Below are 17,014 nucleotides of genomic sequence, written 5' to 3' on the forward strand. Positions count from 1 at the left end.
GCCAATGCCGCAGGGAGGGGGGCCCTGCCGCAGCCGAGCCTGTCCCGGGGTGCTCACCTCTGAGGCCAGGAAGGGCCGAGGCGCAGAACTCGCCTTGCCAGGCGGCCCTGCAGGAAGAGAGCTCTGTCTGCAGCAGACCCCCCACCCCCACCCCGAGGAAGTCACAGAGGGCCACACGCCTGTGCCTTCACGTGTAGGCAAGAGAGAAGCCGTAAGTTTGGGGGTGAAGAAATAGGTCGCCCCCAGGTGACTCTGTCATCACCCACAGGCTCAGAGGAATACCTTCTGCTGGATGCAAGAGGCATCTACACAGCTCAGAACCTTGGAATCCCCTGTCCTCAGCGCCGTTTTAAGACCCTGTGCTGCTCCTCTGTGCTTTGACGGAAAAGATCATTCCATGCCTCCTGTCTCCAGTGACACCGGGGAAATGCACGCTGCCTGGATCAGCCTGGGAAGGGTGTGGGAGGGGGGCTCAGGGGCCACATCCTGGGGAACCCAGCAGGGGGCACCTGCAGAAGGGAGACCAGCCCTAGGAGGACATCACCGTGGATACCCCTGTTGTCACCGCTGGGATGCCAATCGTCCCCCGCCTCCCATCATCAGCCAGAGCCTGCCCTGGGGCCTTGGCTAACCACTCACCCCCTAGGCACTAAACTTGGGATCCCCCTGGGCTCACAGGCTGATCCAGCAGGTCTGGGCGGGGTCCGAGGCTCAGCGTCAGTAACCGTCACCCCAGGGTGATGCTGCTGATGCCGGGCCGAGAGCAGCAAGAACTTAGAAGACACGACCACACCCCACCAGCCCCCCGAAATCCAAACTGGCGAGCGACTTCTGTGTCCCTTTCAGAGATGAAGACAGGGGCCACGTTTCAGCAACTTTCTACCTGGCCAGCGCCTGCCCCAGGTGACTGCCTCCCCAGGAAGGAAGGAGATGTGCTCAGCACATCTTCCCCACGCTATCATGCCAGGCTCCCACCAGGGACGAGGTCTCTAAATGAGCGAGCCACATCCGAGCTGGCACAGCTGGTTAGGGATGGATCCGAGCACCCGACCCCAAACCACAACATCTCCCAGCTTCTAGCGGGGTCGGAGGGAAGCACAGACCGTTTCTTGCCTGCGGGAGGGGGAACCCAGAATTTCACTCCTTCTCCAAATCCCTGTTCTCGATCTTGAGCCAGATGCAGAACTGCCTGTCCCCACGGCAATCATCTTGCCACCCTGGCTTCTCCCGAGACCCTCTTTTCCAAAGGGCTGGTGCCCACGCCATTGGGCTGGGGCTCCCCCAGCAGCACTGCCCCAGCCTCAGGGGACACAGCACGCAATCTGGAGGGACAGAGAAATCAAAAGAGGGAACCCCACAGCACAGCCCTGACCGCAAGAAGCCACCGCAAACGATAACCTCAATCTGGAGCCGTGGGTGATTGAAGGTGGAAAGTTCCTAACACACGTATACACGCAAAGGGCACAGAGAGGAACTGAGACGCTAGACAGGACCCTCCTCAGACCCCGCATCCTGTGTCCGGTCCTAGGGGCAGCCGGTGGGGAGAGGGGAGGAACCCGTCACCAGGAGGGCCACTCAGCCTCCCGCGGGTCCCGCCTCAGCCTCTCCGCTTCTGCAGGTGACCATCCTGGACTCTGCTGTTTCTTCTCTCCGGCTCCCGGTCGCCCTTCTTCTGGTCAAACAGAGCCCAGCATCTACCCACCGTTCTCGGGACTTACAATCCAGGTGGGGATCTGCCTGCAACCCCAGTGGAGCCAATGGGTATGCTATTCTCCCCAAAACACAGTTATCGAGGCAGGAACGTGCTTGGCCTGATCAGGGTCAGCGGCCACAGGGAGACCATGCTGGGAATGCAGAATGAGACGGGCACTTTCTGCCAACGGCCTCGATCCAGCAAGGATGCCCATGGGAGCGGTACCTTCATCGTACCCCCCCCCCCCAGCCGACCCTGGAAATGAAGACAGGGTCAACAGAACGGAGGGAACAGTTCAGCAACACCATCCGTGTGCTGGATCAAGCCTTACCTGAGGCCAGCCACAGGCAGCTCTTTCTGTCAAACGCAACGGGGGATTCTGTCTTGTTCCTGTTCCACTTTGGGTTGAGTTTCCTGTCATTTGCAAACTGAGTCCCGTCTGATACAGCAGTCCTCCCGGCACGCAAAGCTAACCATGGTGTAATCCACACCACGGCTCCCACCGGCTCCGGGGTAAAACCCAAACCCCCCAAACACGTGATGAGCGAACCCGACCTGCTTCCATCCGGCTAAGTCCAACTACAGCCCCCGGATTTGTCAGGACAGCGTTCCGTTTGCGCTCATGCCCTAGACAGAGTTAGGGCTCCTCCGGTTCCCAAGCCCCCTGCACGCGACAACTACAATCTTTTACCCCCTGTCACGTGGCTGTGGGGTGTGTCCGCCTCCCTGCACCCTGCCCCCCCTCCCCCAGGGCTGTAGAGGCGCCAGGTGCTGGTCCGGACCAGGACCTCATATCTTGCACAAAGCCTGACGTGAAGCGTGCGATAAATATTTAGGGAAGGAACGAACGACTACGTGTTTACGTAGACAAAATGGGGCCGAGCGGAGAATTTAGGTGAGAGGCACAAAGTCAGAAGAGCAGGGAACAGACTGTTCTCGCAAAACATTCCACCTCCAGCCACTTAATTGGGTGGAAAAAGAGAGTTTCCATTAAGGCTTACATTAGCCTGGCAGTCGTGGGTCACCAAGGACCCAATTACTGTGATGTGGCTGTGCGGAGGGCGAGGACCCGGGAGGGAGGATTCTGCTCTGCAATTAGGGACCTATTGGGACAAGCTGCCTCTGGAGCAGACCTCGGCGGCCAGCGGGTGCACGCCGACCCGCCACCTGCGGCAGGCGCCCGGAGCAGAGACCGGCAAGAACGAAGCTGTCCGCCCGTCTCCAGGAAAGCAGGCCTTCTGAATACCAAAAGTTGCTTCGGTCTAAATATTAAAACAACAAAAAAAAAAAAAAAAAAAAAGCCTGGAGCTCAGAAGCTGATGTCAAACAGAGAATTTCCCGACCCAGATCAGGCCTTTTCTTCCCCTTCGCCCTGGCTGATCAGGAAGATGCCAGGACCACAGAAAAACCAATCGTCTGTGGGAAGGAGGCGGGAAGAAAGACTTCCAGGTGAACGTGGAATGTCAGCTTTACCACGTAAGCCACCTGGCGAGCAGAAACCGGGACACGGGGGGGGGGGGGGGGGGGGGGTCTGGGCCGCCGGCTCACGAAGGACGACTGATCCTTTAGGGGCGAGTCGACGTGCCGGCTGCTCCGGTGGGGAGCAAGTGGGTCAGCTCGTTCAAGCCACCTCCCGGATGCCGCAGGGAGACTCTTCGGGGGCCGGACACTGGCGGGACGAGCGCGAGGCCGGGGCGTCCGCTCTCGTCTCTGCGGGTCTCGGGTTCCTGGTCCCTCCCCTCCGGTCCAGCTCCCACGGGTTCTCAAGACTGTGTCCCGTGAACACAGCCCATCAGGTCACTCCTGTGCCCACAGACCGTCCCCGTCCTCCACTGCCTCCCTGCACAAAGACCAGATCCCTCCCCATGGCACCCTACCCCCAGGCGCCACTGAAGAGCTCGGGGCCGGGCACGGGCGCCCCAGGACCTTTGCACAGGCTGTCCCTCCTCCAGCAGCACCACAGCCTGCAGCTGAACCAGCCCAACACGCCGTGCGCTCTCACAGTTTGCTGCCAACCTCCATTCTTCCAGGGCCCTGTGCCCTCCTCCAAAGCCCCCCGGGCCCAGGGCGGGTGCTGGGATGGGCCGAACAGAGAGCACAGAGGTTCTGCAGGTGCATCGCAGAATGACCTTGGGCACGAGCTTCATCTCCTTCCGTCTTTTACTGTCTTTCCCCCCGCAGAGGGATCATAACCAGACACGACCGTGAGGTTGTCGTGACAACTAATTTAACAAGAAACAGCGGGGCGGGAAGTGCTGGCTCTCCCCTTCGGTCCTGACATCAGCATGTGTGCTGGGTGACAGGGAGGGCCCAGCGTCATGGAGAGTCACCCACCTGACAGGTTCACCCAGGGGGCCAGGCACCATGAACGTCTGCAGGGTCTGGCCGTGAGCTGACTCACAGGCCCGGTGCTCCCGGAGGCTACGACCTCGGGGATGTGTGCACGTCTCACCGCCGGATGACAGAGTCCCAGAGGCAGAGGCCGGCCTCCCTCACCCCTGCGTCCCCAGGGGTCGGCCCCGCATGGAGACGACCCCACGAGGGTGCGTTCACCTGACGGGACCGAGTCGAACCGAATCCCGACAGCCTCAGGCATCTGTGAGTATCGAGGGGTGGGACGGCCTCATTAACTGAACGTTCAGATGACAAGAGGCCACGAACCCCCACGTCACCCATTCCCAAAGAATCCAGACGTGGAAACATCCACTTCACTGCAAACCAGGCATGATCGGATCTCAAAGATCCTTAATTTACTGCACAGGCATCACCGCGAACATCTTTATCTGGTGGCCGAGCATTTAAAACAGACGCTAATTAGGCTGAATTGTAACAGAACCTCGACTCTACCTAAAGCGCCACGATGGCGGCTGGACGGTGCCAGCAACACGGTGTGACCCCCCCGCCCCCCGCCACGCCAATTCTGAAGCCCAAGGTGCCGCCCAAAGTCTGCCAGCAGGGAGCCAAGGCCAGCCACCGTGAATGGTGACCGGCGACCAGGACAAGGAAATCAGAGCCCACGGGAGGCTCAGAAGCATGTCTCAAGTGACTCACAGTGAAATGAAAATGCATATACATGCCAGGAACAAAGGATGGGGGAGACCCCCCCCCCCCGCAGGCAAACCTGCTTTTCTGAGGGTGAGGAAGAATCCTGGCTTCCCGAAAACCTCAAGGGCCAACATCATATCATGTAGGGGGTGCCCTTTGGCACATGTCCGTGAGCTGACGAACAGCTGGACCCACGTCCCCGCGGCCAGCCTCCCCTGACCCCCCAAAAGGGCCGTCCGGTTTTGCCTCCTGCTTTCTCGGTCCCCCTTCCCCCCCCCCCCCCCCCCCCCGCCCTTCGCACCAATGCCTGGTAATCACTGCATCCTGGCTGCATCCGTGCTAATCTGGATGGGATGTGTGTGCCCTGTTCCCTTGATTTGCGGACGGTGAGTTTATCACATTTCTACCAATCAATCGTGCCGGGTTTCGGTGAGGACGCGAAAGCAAATTCAATCACTGGTCATGAAAATCTGCCATGAGTCAACAAAGAGGGAGGAAGGATCTAGAACAAGCATTAGGTGGGGGCAGAGGAGGGAAACCACCCCCAAATGAAACTCAGAATTATCAAAAAAGCCACATCGACGTGCGACGTCTCCCCTTATGCTTACCGGCCACGGCCCCTTAGGGCCAAGTGGGGCAGGGTGCCCCGACCAAGTGGGGGGGGGGCGGGTAAGGAAATCTGGTCATTTCCAGGCGCGGACAAGCCCAACAAGGTTAACACACCAGGAGAGAAGTCTGCTTAATAAGGAGAAAATGGAAACGGCAGGGAAAAACAAAGCCCAGTGAAGCGAGTTCGCCTGGTCCCTGCTCGGCGAACTCGTATTAATTAACCTGATCAGTACTGTCCCATTGTATTCGGGGAAATGCAAAGCGTGCTCTGCTGAGAAAATAAGAAGATTAAATCATTAAGTCGTTAAACACACACACACACACACACACACACACACACACACACACACACACACACACACACACACAAATTCCATGTGCACCTGCCACAAGAAACCTCAACTAGAGAAAAAACCAGGGAAGCGTGTGCGGAAACCGCCTGAAGGATGGCGCCCTCTAGTGGCCCATCTCCGCCAGTGCAAGTTAGACCACATACCATCTGCTAAAGGTTCCATCCAAACTAGAGAATCTGGTCCGCTGGGCAGAGGGGCACCTTCCCAAAGCAGGTGGCTTTGGGGCAGCCCTGGGGCTGGCAGCTACGCCCCCAGCTGAGATACTCCAGGGGCCGACGTGGCATTTCAGGTGGCCCGCCTGGACAAACAGGACACCGCCCACCCCGAATGGATGCAACACTCCAGGCAACAAAGGGGAAGGACCGTCACGACCCACGAGCGTTTCCCGGTGACCAGCCTTCGGAGGGAAAGCCCCAAAGGAGCAGCTAGAAGCCAATGGGGGGAACCCCTCCCCGCCGGCCAAAGGGAGGCTCCCCACGGCACCCCACACAATCCCGTGGGCCCCGTGCTGTTGTCGCCCTTTCGAGTATGACCGCGTCTGAGGCATCTGTGTGCACCTGCTGCTGGTAAGGGCAGGTGCACGGGGCCCGGCCCAGAGGACACACACGGCCAGTCAACGGTGAAACTGTCGATGAACGAACGAGTGAACGTTTCAGGACTCGGACATCCCCCTCCGGTGCTCCTCTTTGGAGCTCCTAAGGGCAATTTTCTTCTAGGGCCCCCGTGCCCGGCTGGATAACGCCCCGCTTCCCCCCAAAGATATTTCCGTCCTCATCCCTGGAACCCGTGACTTTGCACGGCAGAACGCCTTTGTAGGTGTGATTAAGTTACGGATCGTGACACGGGGAATTATCCTGGCTCATCCAGGGGGGCCCAAAGACACTGCAAGGGTCCTTTAAAAAACGACACAAGTGAACCGTGAGCAAGGAGACAGCAGAGACAGGGAGAGGCCCGAAGACACCGGGCTGCTGGCTTTGCAGATGCAGGACGGGCCCCACGACAAGGAACACGGGAGCCTCTGGGAGCTGAGAAGTCAAGGAAACGGAATCTCCCCGGAGCCTCCAGAAGGCGGGCAGCCCTGCCTACGCCTGGATTTGAGGACGTAAGACCTCCAGAACGGTACGTCGGTGTTGTTCTGAACCGCTGAACGTGGTGATTTGTTACTGCAACCACAGGAAACTCATACGGCCTCGAGACGGCCCCAGCTACGCCACGTCACTTCAAAAGGCCCAGAACATTCTTTGGCTGCGCCCGTTCTACTGAGCACCTACCGTGTGCCAGACCCCAGGCTAACAAGCCCCGGGGACACAACCGTTATTGAAACAGGCACAGCCTGGGTCACGCGAGCGGAACAGACACACGCGAGCACAGACGATGCGTCCAGCCAACGCGGTGGATAAAAACGCAACTGTCCCCGAGCGTCCCAGGTCACGCTCGTGTGACGATGGGGCCGGAGAAGGTCGGCTTCGTGGTGGCAAACCCACTGACACGAGTCACCTTGTCACCTCAGCTGCAGAAGGAACAGGACGCACTCGTGTCCTCGCGAGACCCGAGGTGGCTCCCGTCCCGGCCCACGGGGCCACCGTGCTCCTCACCTCCTCCCGCGCCTGGCTACTGAACGGGTCACGGGGAGCAGCCGGGGACGTGCTAGGCGCCTGCCCCTTCCGACCACCTCTCTGGGCCTGACCCTTTGCGTCTGGCTCTAGGCCCCAGGAGCACCTGCCCTATGCGTCTTCTCAGTCCCGCCTCCGCTGCTCTAGATCTCGGCCCCCCGGCATCCCGGGCAGCAGCCCCAGCCGCTGTCAACCCATTCTTTCTCGAGGTCATCGCGCAAGTCGCTACCAACAGGAAACACCGGCCCAGACGCCAGAGTCGGCGCCCGGCCTCGGGAGACACCGGTACCGGGAGCTCGTCAGCAAGCCGACCAAGAAAAGGTACCTCGTTGCGGCTTCGCCCACGTGTGCCGGGACCCGAGCATGCTCTCCAGGTGCAGGCGGGGGGGGCGGGGGCGGTTGGGCAGGTGGAGGACTCAGGTGAAGCAGGTCCGGTCTGACTACCCACCCGGCTGTGATCTCGGGCAAGGCAGCTTCTCCCAGTGCTCGCCACTGTCTCTGCTCCGACACGAGGAGGCAAGCAAGGCTGGCGGGGAGCGGGGCAGGACCGGGGCCTGGGACGCCGATCCGGGGCTCCCCGCCACGCTCTGTAAGCCGCCCCTGGCTTTCAAGGAGCCGGGCCTTTGCACTTACGTCCCCAAGCCTGAGTAACACGCCGCCCGTGTGACTCTCTATGGCTCCTCGAACGGCTGCTTCCTTCGTTGTAAAGTTTAAAGACCTGCAGGTCGTATCTCTGAGTTCTTGAGCCGCGTGCGGACGACATTCTATCAGAACGAACAATGAGCCCACGCGGTTCCCCAAACGCCGACACGGGTGCCCGCCTCCCAGAGGCCCGCCGGGCATGCCTCCCTCCTCAGAGCCCCGCACGCTTTCTTCAGGGAGGCCTCCCTCCTCTGGGTTGTACCGGCCCTTGGGAGGCAGCCAGATCCGGAAGATGTGCAAGAACCCATCACGTGCTACGAAGGGTTGACGTTTAGCCCCCGGAATACATGGTGCAGTCCTCGCCCCCATGCCCCGAATGTGGCTTTATCTGGATACAGTGTCTCTGCGGATATTTCTGAGACAAGGCCACCTTGACTGCTGGTGCCCCGAAGACGAAGACATGGGGCGCCCGGGGGGCTCTGTCGGTTGAGCGTCCGACTTCGGCTCGGGTCATGATCTCGAGGTCCATGGGTTCGAGCCCCGTGTCGGGCTCTGTGTCGAGAGCTCGGGGCCCGGAGCCCGCTTTGGATTCTGTGTCGCCCTCTCTCTCTCTCTCTGCCCCTTCCCTGTTCTCTTTCTCAAAAATAAATATTTAAATTTTTTTTTTAAAAGAGAGAGAAGGCAGCCACGTGAAGACAGAGACAAAGACCAGAATCGTGCAGCCATAAGCCCAGAAGTGCCTGAAGCCACCAGAGGCCGGAGAAGGCAAGGCCGATCCTCCCCTCGAGCCCCCGGAGGGAGCACGATGCAGCTGACATCTGACTTTGGACTTCCGGCCTTCCCACGTGACAGAATGAGTTTCTGCCAAGCCACCCGTCTGCGGGGCTCTTGCGGCAGAGTGGGGCCCAGGCACCCTCCGCATCTGTGGACACCCGGGACCCTCCGTGTTCTCACCTGCACGTGGGGTAGAGGTGCCTCAGCTTAGGGGCCAGAGGGATCTACCGACGTGCGCCCCGCGGGCCCGGACCGGCCGTGACCTGGTCTCTGGCAGGCACAGGATACCCTTCCCACTCCTGCACGGAGCCGGGAAAACGGGGATTTGTCCTGCCGTCCTTCAAAAGACGTCTGTGCACAGCCGCGCGTGGCCCTGAGCGCCGGGACGCTGTCCCCTGCATCTCGCCGGCCCCCCTCCCCCAGCCTCCGGGGACAGTTCTGTCCCCCAGGGGCCTGGCAGCGTCCGGACGCGGTTACAGCCGTCCACCTGGAGGCAGGAGGTGTTACTGGCATCTAGTGCGTGAAGCCGCTCCACACCCGACCGCGCCCGCGGCCGGTCCCGCCACCGAGAATCATCCGGTGCAAAGCATGAACAGTGTCGAGGGGGAAAAGCCCTCCTGCAGCCGCCTCGGGACCCCCAGAAGCTGGCCAGGCGGGGACTCCCTGGGACCCTCGCTCGGGTCGGAATCTCACGGGGCCGTCAGGGACCCCGCCCGGCCGTCCTGGGCTCTGCAGACCGCACCCTGGGCTCCGAGGGGACAGAGGGCCCTGCACTCAGGGAGCACCTGTTCCTGTTGGAGACGATGCAGTATTAAAATAGTAACAGCCTGACGATGTCGCACGATAACAGAGCAGAACTAGGCGTAGGGCGTGGCCATCCCTCCGCCTACGTGGCCGGGGCGGGGCAGGGTCCCTGACCCTAGACCCTCGGGACAAAGGTCCACCCAGGCCCCACCTCCGGCCTCCGGGGAACACGCGGGGTGGGTGTCCTTGGCACAGAGGGACAGCCCGCTCTTCTGTCCCTCTGCTGGATGACGAGTCCAGTGTGGACACGGGGTGGGGGGCCGAGCTCAGCAGCTGTGCGCATCTCTCTTCATTACCCTGCTGCGTGCTGGGCCCTCGGCCACACGCTCGTGCCCACACACCCTCCCCGGCCCCACCGGGCAGCTGGGGGGCGGTGGGGACACAGGGGAGGAGGCAGCGAGTAACGCCTACTGCCCCCCATCCCGTACCCCATTCCTAGGGGGGCGGTGCTGACAGGGATCCTCTGATACTGTGCCCTGCAGTCCAGGATCAGCCCGCCCCGCTGGGGCGCCCGCTCGCTCGCTCGCTCGCTCTCTGGGGCTGCGGGAGGCTCAGCCATTTGCCGGAGGCCTGGCCTCCCACCCCCTCACCTCTGGTTGTCCCGGCAACCAGGCCCCCTCCGTCCCCAAGGAAGCCACGGCTCCCGCAGGGTGAGGCTCTGCACAATGGTGACAGCAGGGGCGAGGCGGGGACGGCTGGACCCGCCAGCCAAGTGTGCGGCCGGGACAGCTGCTGTCGAATGCTCCCCTGACCCAGCCCAGGGTCACGGTCCCGCGACCGCCCTCTGTCCGCTTTGCTCACGCAGTCGGCCGCACAGGCGACAGGACCGCACGGCTTTAGCACGAAGTTCTGAGGGGCCGCTGAGTGTGGGCTGGTGAGCAGGTCGGGTCGGAGGGGAAGGGGTGGGGAAGGTCACCCCACGGCCCGCGGCCCCCCTTCCGAGGGGGGCTCCCACCCGGGCCTCCGCGGGTGGGAGTGGGGTGACCCCCACTTCCGCCCAGCGAACCCCAATTCAAAGCACACCTGCTTCCCCAGCTGCACAGAACATCTGCGTTTGGAGAAACTGAGGGACGCGGTTCAGTCCCCGGCCCCCCTTTGTTTGCAGACAGGGGTTAACGGTCAGGGGGTGGGGAGGGCAGGCGCGCCTGTGTTCGTCCACTTTCGGTCGATATTTCCTCCACTTCACAGAAGAAGGCTGGCTTTCGATGCACATTTACAGCTGAGCCGCGAGGGGACTGGGCTCAGTTTACTTCTGCTCATCTACTCACCCGGCGACCCCCTAGCGGACATCCACCAGCAACCAGGCCTGGCAGGGCAAGGACGCAGACACAGGCCCTGCCCCGAGGCCTCAGCGTCCAGGACACAAAGAGTGGAGGGACCGGAGAGGGAACGGGCGGCAGTCCAGGCAGGCTTCCTGGAGGAGGTAACCTCGGGACTGAGTCTTGAAGGACCCTGGCCCACAAGGCTGGCGGGGAGACGGTGCCAGTCCCCGGCCCCACGTTCCCAGCAGGTGGGAAACGTGTGTCCTTTTGTTCTGGGACCTCCTGTAGCAGGAGGCTGGCTAATAAGCCGGGCAGAGAGGATGTCTCTGAAGTCCCGCTCAACAAACTGCCACGTCTCCGTTCTCAAGGTCCCACTGCCTTGCCCCATTCCACCCCCACCTCGAAATCCCCCACCCGCAAGGGCAGCGAGCGACGGCCTTCGGGGTGGGGACAGAGATGGCCGGACCTGGCGCCGCGGAGGAAGGAAGTCTGTCTATGGGGAGCCCCCGCCCCGCCCCCCCAACATCCTCCTCCACGAGCTCACTCGGGCTGCCCCTGCCACTGCAGACCGGGGACCGGAGGCTCTGCACACAGCCGACCTGCCCGAGGAGAGGCAGCCAAGTTTGACATTCCTACTGGAACCAAGTCTCCCCAGCGACCAAGTGCTGCCCACGACGCAGCAGTCAGGGGGAGTCACGGGCAGTTAAGAAACCTTAGAAACCTCTCCCGGTCCTGGATCCCCACGGGTGGGAGGAGGGAGAGGGGAGGCAGAACACGAGACGACAACAGGCAGCGACACGGCAAGAGCGGTGCCTTCCGGGTGCCCGTGGCCGTGGGGGGTCTAAGTGCAGTGAGGCAGGCCACCTCCCTTATCCCCACTTTACAGACGAGGAAGAGAGAGGACTGGCCGAGGCCCCAGGACCAGGAAGAGAGGGGCCGGGATCTGCATGCCGCCGTCCCACGAGCTGAGCGTCCAGAATAAATGCGCACCTGCTACCCTGAGCCCCGTCACGCCTACCCTGCCCGCACGCGCAGCAGGCCGCAAGCCTCAGGAGGGGACAGACACGCCGGTGTCGAGCGCCGTTCCAGAAAAGGCCTCTGGGTGCAAAGCAGAGCAGGCTTTGGGGGGGGGGGGGGGTGGCGGGCAGGCGGCCGCGGAGCCGGGTACTCGCCCGTCAGTCCCCAAGCTTTGGGAGCCCGGGGCCCCTTTCCTACCCGAGAGTTTAACAGGCCTCCGCCTCCTTCGGCCACCGTATGCTCCCGGCAGAGAGTACATTCGGCACAGCTTTAAACTGGCTTTGGGACGCCCAGCAGACCCCGAGAAAGTGGGAATACCGTGGGGCCCACGTGAGCAAGGTGCCTGCCCGTTCATCCCCGTCATTTCTGGTCCCCACGTGGGCTCCACGGACCTGGGCGCTCCCAGGTCTGGCGGGAATTAAGCCAGGGTCGAGGAAGCAGAGGAAGGAGTGGGGGGAGTGGAGCTAAACACGGGACTTTTTCTGCAGGACTTCTCAGAGCCTTGACTGTGCTCCCGTGCCTCGCGCCTCTCCCAGGGAACAGACAGGGAAGGCAGCTACCCGGCGCTTCGGGAGAAGGGGCAAGAAGGTCCCCTGACGGCCTGAGGGGAGGGTGGCAGGGTCTGCCCCTCCGCCAGCCACCCATTCCCCCCACCCCTCCCCGGCCCACCCCTGCACGGGAAGAGCCAGAGGCCCGGTTCAGACGCTTTCTGCTCCTCACGGTCAGGCCTTCGGTCTCTGGAGGGCGGCAGAGGAGCAGAGCAGGGAGCCCCCTGCATTCAGTCTCCTTAAGCTCCTCCCTCAACTGCCGGCTTCCCCTCCAGAAATGTCCCCCACACGCCCACAAAAAGCCCGTGATCAAGGCACGGGCAAAAATCAGCCTGTGACCTCTTTTTTTTTTTTCCCCAAGTCTGTTCATTTATTGATTGATTGATTTAGCGAGAGCAAGCAGGGAAGTGCAGAGAGAAAGGAGAGAGAGAGAGAGAGAGAGAGAGAGAGAGAGAGAGAGAGAGAGAGAGAACCCTCAGCAGGCTCCATGCTTTCAGCACAGAGCCCGATGCGGGGCTCGAACTCATGAACCGTGAGATCATGACCTGAGCCGAAACCCAGAGTCAGACGCTTCGCCGCCTGAGCCCCCCCAGGCGCCCCAGCCTGGGACCTCCCTTGCCCACCTGAGCATCAGCTCCTTTTCTGTAAGGATCCAGCGGGCAGAGTCCAAGAGAAACGTGGCTTCTCCTCCATCAGGTGGGTGGGAAGGAGCCGTCTTTCGCTGCCAGACGCACAGGAGCATCTGAACAGCCGGCATCTCACCGCCCCCCTCCGGGCCCCAGGGAGGTGGCCGGCGAGCCGGCGAGAAGAGCTCCGGACGAACCCGACTCCAGGTCTCAACTGCCGTGTGACCTCGGGTGGGGCACTCGGCCCCTCCGGGCTTCGGTGTCCTCAACTGCGAGGTTACAAGGTTGGCACGAGACACCTCGCCCGTCCCCCCCTCTCCGTTTCTCAGGTGGGAACACGGAGCATCAGAGTGACCGCTACCAGCTGCCATGATCGTGCCGACGAGGGCAGAGCCGGACGCACCCCCACGCCCTCGACGCAAACTCCTCCGCCATCTGCCGTGGCCGAAGAAAACACAGGATGAATCTCTCATCCGGGGGCGACGGGAAGAGCCAGTTACGGGGGGAAGACAGAACCAGAAGGTCGTTGCAGGAAAACCCGTCACGTCGGGGAGCCCCTAAAAGAAGCCTGGTGGCAATCCGTCCGTCCCTCGAGACGTTCCAAGCGCCACTCTTCTGGGCCCAAAGACCCAGGGATGGAAGCGTCCCACACGCCTCGACGCCCAGAGCAGGTGCCCGTCTGTCTGGGCCGAGGTGAGGTTCCCGAGGACCCTCCTACCCACGCCTGCCCAGGAAAAGTCAAAAGTCCCGCCAGCCCGGGGCCCTCCCTTGTCCGAACAGCCCTCGCCCCAGGAAGCAGGGAAGGGGTAAGGGCCAGCCTGGGTTGAACTCCTGCCGAAAACAGTCAGAAAACGGGGGGCACTCACTGGCCAGGCAGGGGTGCGGCTGGAGAGGCGTCAGAAATGCAGGGGAGCGGGAGGCCAGTGGGCACCCAGCGGGGAGCCGGGGGCACGCGTCACGTTCATATACGGACACGGGCAGGGACGGCATGACTTGCAATTTGAGGAAGAGGCCTCTTTGGGGCTTTGAGGAAGGCCTGTGAGGGATCGGGGTGCCCGGAGGACGGGGCTGCTCTCCGACGATAGAACTCCGCCGACCACAAAGAGCTATTTCTATCCTCACTGCCAACGGCCTCGTGGGCAAGCAAACTGCTCCGGGAAAACCAACCCACGGGGCACAGAGAAGGAAGGAAGACAGCGTCCACTCCCGCGGTGTGACCCGGCTCGTGTTTATTTGGCTCTGGGAAAAACCACGGCAGGCTGGGGCCTCCGATAAGCCTCCGATCTCGGCCCGACGCCAGAGGCCTGGCTACGGGGCAGGCCCGCGGCGCCCCAGGCTGCATCCTGGCCGCCAACGACGCGTCAGGAGGGCCAGCGCCGAGGACGTTTGTCACCCCGTCTCCACGACAACAGAAATCAGACACCAGAAACAGACAGCCGAAGCCAGAGCCGTGGCCAGACTGTGGAGGCTGGTCGATGTGCCCTGGGTGGTGCCTCCTGGCTTCCCGGGACGGAAGGACCAGGGGACAGCCCGCAATGGGGAGACGCGAAGCAGAAACAGAAACCGGCCTTCTCCCCGCTTTGGCCACGGGACACGCCATCTGGTGTCAAGGCCGGGCCCGCCTGCCCCCCGCCACCCCCCCGCCGAGCTGGGGAACCTGGACAGGCCCCGTGCCTGCGTTTCCACATCTAGAGAGTGGGGATGTCACTGGGATAGGCGAGTTCACACGGCACCTGGCACCGGGAAGCGCCATTAGCTATTAGCTCTTCTTTGCGACGATGACGAAGCAACCCCCAACTCCCGGAAACACAATCTCCTTGCAGGTGCCGCTCAGTACGTTCTCCAGTTCCCAGGTTTGCTCAGACAGAAGTGCGTGAGCCCAGCGGGGACACGGGCGTCCGGAGCTGGGCCTCCGGCTGGCAAGGGCCACGAGCAGTCACGGGCATCGGGATCCCAGCCTCCAGGGACGCCCAGCAACCCCCCCACCCCCAACTAGACACGGTACAAAACCGAGGTTCACGCAGAGGTGACACCGGGGAACTGGGACAGCAACTACGAGCGACCCGAAGCCAGTGCAGTCCCGAGGCTGGTTCTCGTGTTTGGGGGTCTATGGGCTAAACTGTGTCCCCCCCAGAATTCAAATGTCAGAGTCCTCACCCCCAGGACATCAGAACGTGACCGTGTTGGGAGACAGAGCCTTTAAAGAGGAGATTAAGGGGGCGCCTGGGTGGCTCAGTCGGTTGAGCGTCCGACTTCGGCCCAGGTCATGATCTCGCGGTCCGTGGGTTCGAGCCCCGCGCCGGGCTCTGTGCTGACAGCTCGGAGCCTGGAGCCCGCTTCAGATTCTGTGCCTCCCTCTCTCTCCGCCCCTCCCCTGCTCACACTTTGTCTCTCTCTCTCTCAAAAATAAATTTTAAAAAGTTTAAAAAAATTAAAGAGGAGATTAAGGTAAAATGAGGTCCCATGGGTGGACCCCGATCCAATCTGACCGGTGTCCTTATAAGAAGAGGAAATTCGGACACACAGAGAGACGGGTGCCAGTGTTGTGCGCACAGAGGGAAGACACCCCCCTGCAAGCCAGGGATGGAGACCAATCCCACGGGCCCTGACCTCCGACTTCCAGCCTCCAGGACTGTGAGCACATAAGTTTCTGTGGTTTAAGCCATTCGGCCTGTGGTGCTTTGTTAGGACAACCCTGGAAAACCAAAATTAACAGAGCGCCCGTGGCCAGGACGGCAAATGGCACCGGTGCCCGGGGAGATGCCGCTTCAGCTTGAGCAGAGCTCCTGCAGGAAGGCCCTGGCCAGCTCCCGCCGGGAGACCGCGAGTGCCCAGGCAGATGGGGCGTCCCCTGCTCACAAAGCCTGGGACAGGAGTTGGGGTGGGGCGGGTCCTGTCAGCGCCTCTGTGCCACCAAGTCAGCCAAGCAGATACCCAGAGCCGGCGCTCAGCTCCCAGGGGGACAAAAATAACAGAGGGTCAATCACGAAAGGAAACGCTACCTAGCTTTTAAAAGGAAACTGGGGCGCCTGGGTGGCTCAGTCAGTTCAGCCTCTGACTTCGGCTCAGGTCACGAACTTGAAGTTTGTGGGTTTGAGCCCCACATCGGGCTCTGTGCTGACAGCTCGGAGCCTGGAGCCTGCTTCGGATTCTGTGCCTCCCTCTCTCTCTGCCCCTCCCCTGCTCGCTCTCACTCTCACTCTCTCTCTGAAAAATAAATATTCAAAAAAATTTTTAATGAATCAAAAATATAAAATAAGGTTTCTTTAAACAGGAGCACACGTAAAACAAGGCTATACGTTCATCAGTTTGTGAAAACACCGTGACCAGATGCCCCAAGGAACCTAGCCCTGTGTCCCCCCCAAGAGCGGTTCCGTATCTGCTGACGAGTGTCTGTGGGGAGGGCGTAAGAACCGTGAACTGACTGTATTCCAGAAAGGAACGGCGCCCTCTTTCCCCCTTGTCTCGCTCTTCCTCAACTCCTCTTCCCGAGTGACACCAAACTCTACCTTCGTGGTCCAGGCCCAAGGGAGCCGGGTTCATCCCGACTTCTGTCCAGGCACTGTGTCCCCAGATGACACCGGCCCACGGGGGGCAACTCACGCAGTCTGGCGTCCTCACGCCCGGGACTTGAACCCCAAACCACCCAGCTCCAACCACCCTTCCCACCACCAACTTCTCTCACTGCCAGCTCAGCCAAAGTCTGTCCTGCTCGACGGTTTATTTAAAAACAATTTTTTTAAGTTTACTTATTTTGAGAGACACGGAGACAGTGTGAGTGGCGGAGGGGCAGAGGGAGGGAGACACAGAGAACCCCAAGCTGTCAGCGCGGAGCCCGACGCGGGGCTCGAACCCACGAAACCGTGAGACCGTGACCCGAGCCTAAACCAAGAGTCAGACACTTAACCGACTGAGCCACCCAGCTGCCCCCGTCCTGCTCGACGGATTCAAAGTCTCCGTTTGAGAGCAGTTCCTCACACCCCAGCCATGGAAGCAAGAGATACCCCGTGACAAGCAGCCAGCAAACT

At 61.4% G+C, this 17,014-nt stretch overlaps 1 protein-coding gene across 7 annotated transcripts in view; it reads right to left on the minus strand.

Moving 5' to 3' along the window:
• PARVB (parvin beta) overlaps positions 1–17,014 on the minus strand; it is a 104,205-nt gene that overhangs the window by 61,725 nt on the left and 25,466 nt on the right. Inside the window, exon 1 of one of the 7 annotated variants that reach the window (XM_058741070.1) lies at positions 13,853–13,994. The exons of 5 other annotated variants lie outside the window; for them this stretch is intronic. In XM_058741070.1, the coding sequence (XP_058597053.1) occupies positions 13,853–13,976 (124 nt within the window). In that variant the 5' untranslated portion in view covers positions 13,977–13,994. Of the gene's footprint in view, positions 1–9,374; positions 9,382–13,852; positions 13,995–17,014 lie in introns of those variants that run through there. One more of the 7 variants, XM_058741071.1, reaches the window with a different exon arrangement.

This window comes from Neofelis nebulosa, chromosome 8, assembly GCF_028018385.1.
Source record: "Neofelis nebulosa isolate mNeoNeb1 chromosome 8, mNeoNeb1.pri, whole genome shotgun sequence".
In the NCBI taxonomy this organism is placed as follows: domain Eukaryota; kingdom Metazoa; phylum Chordata; class Mammalia; order Carnivora; family Felidae; genus Neofelis; species Neofelis nebulosa.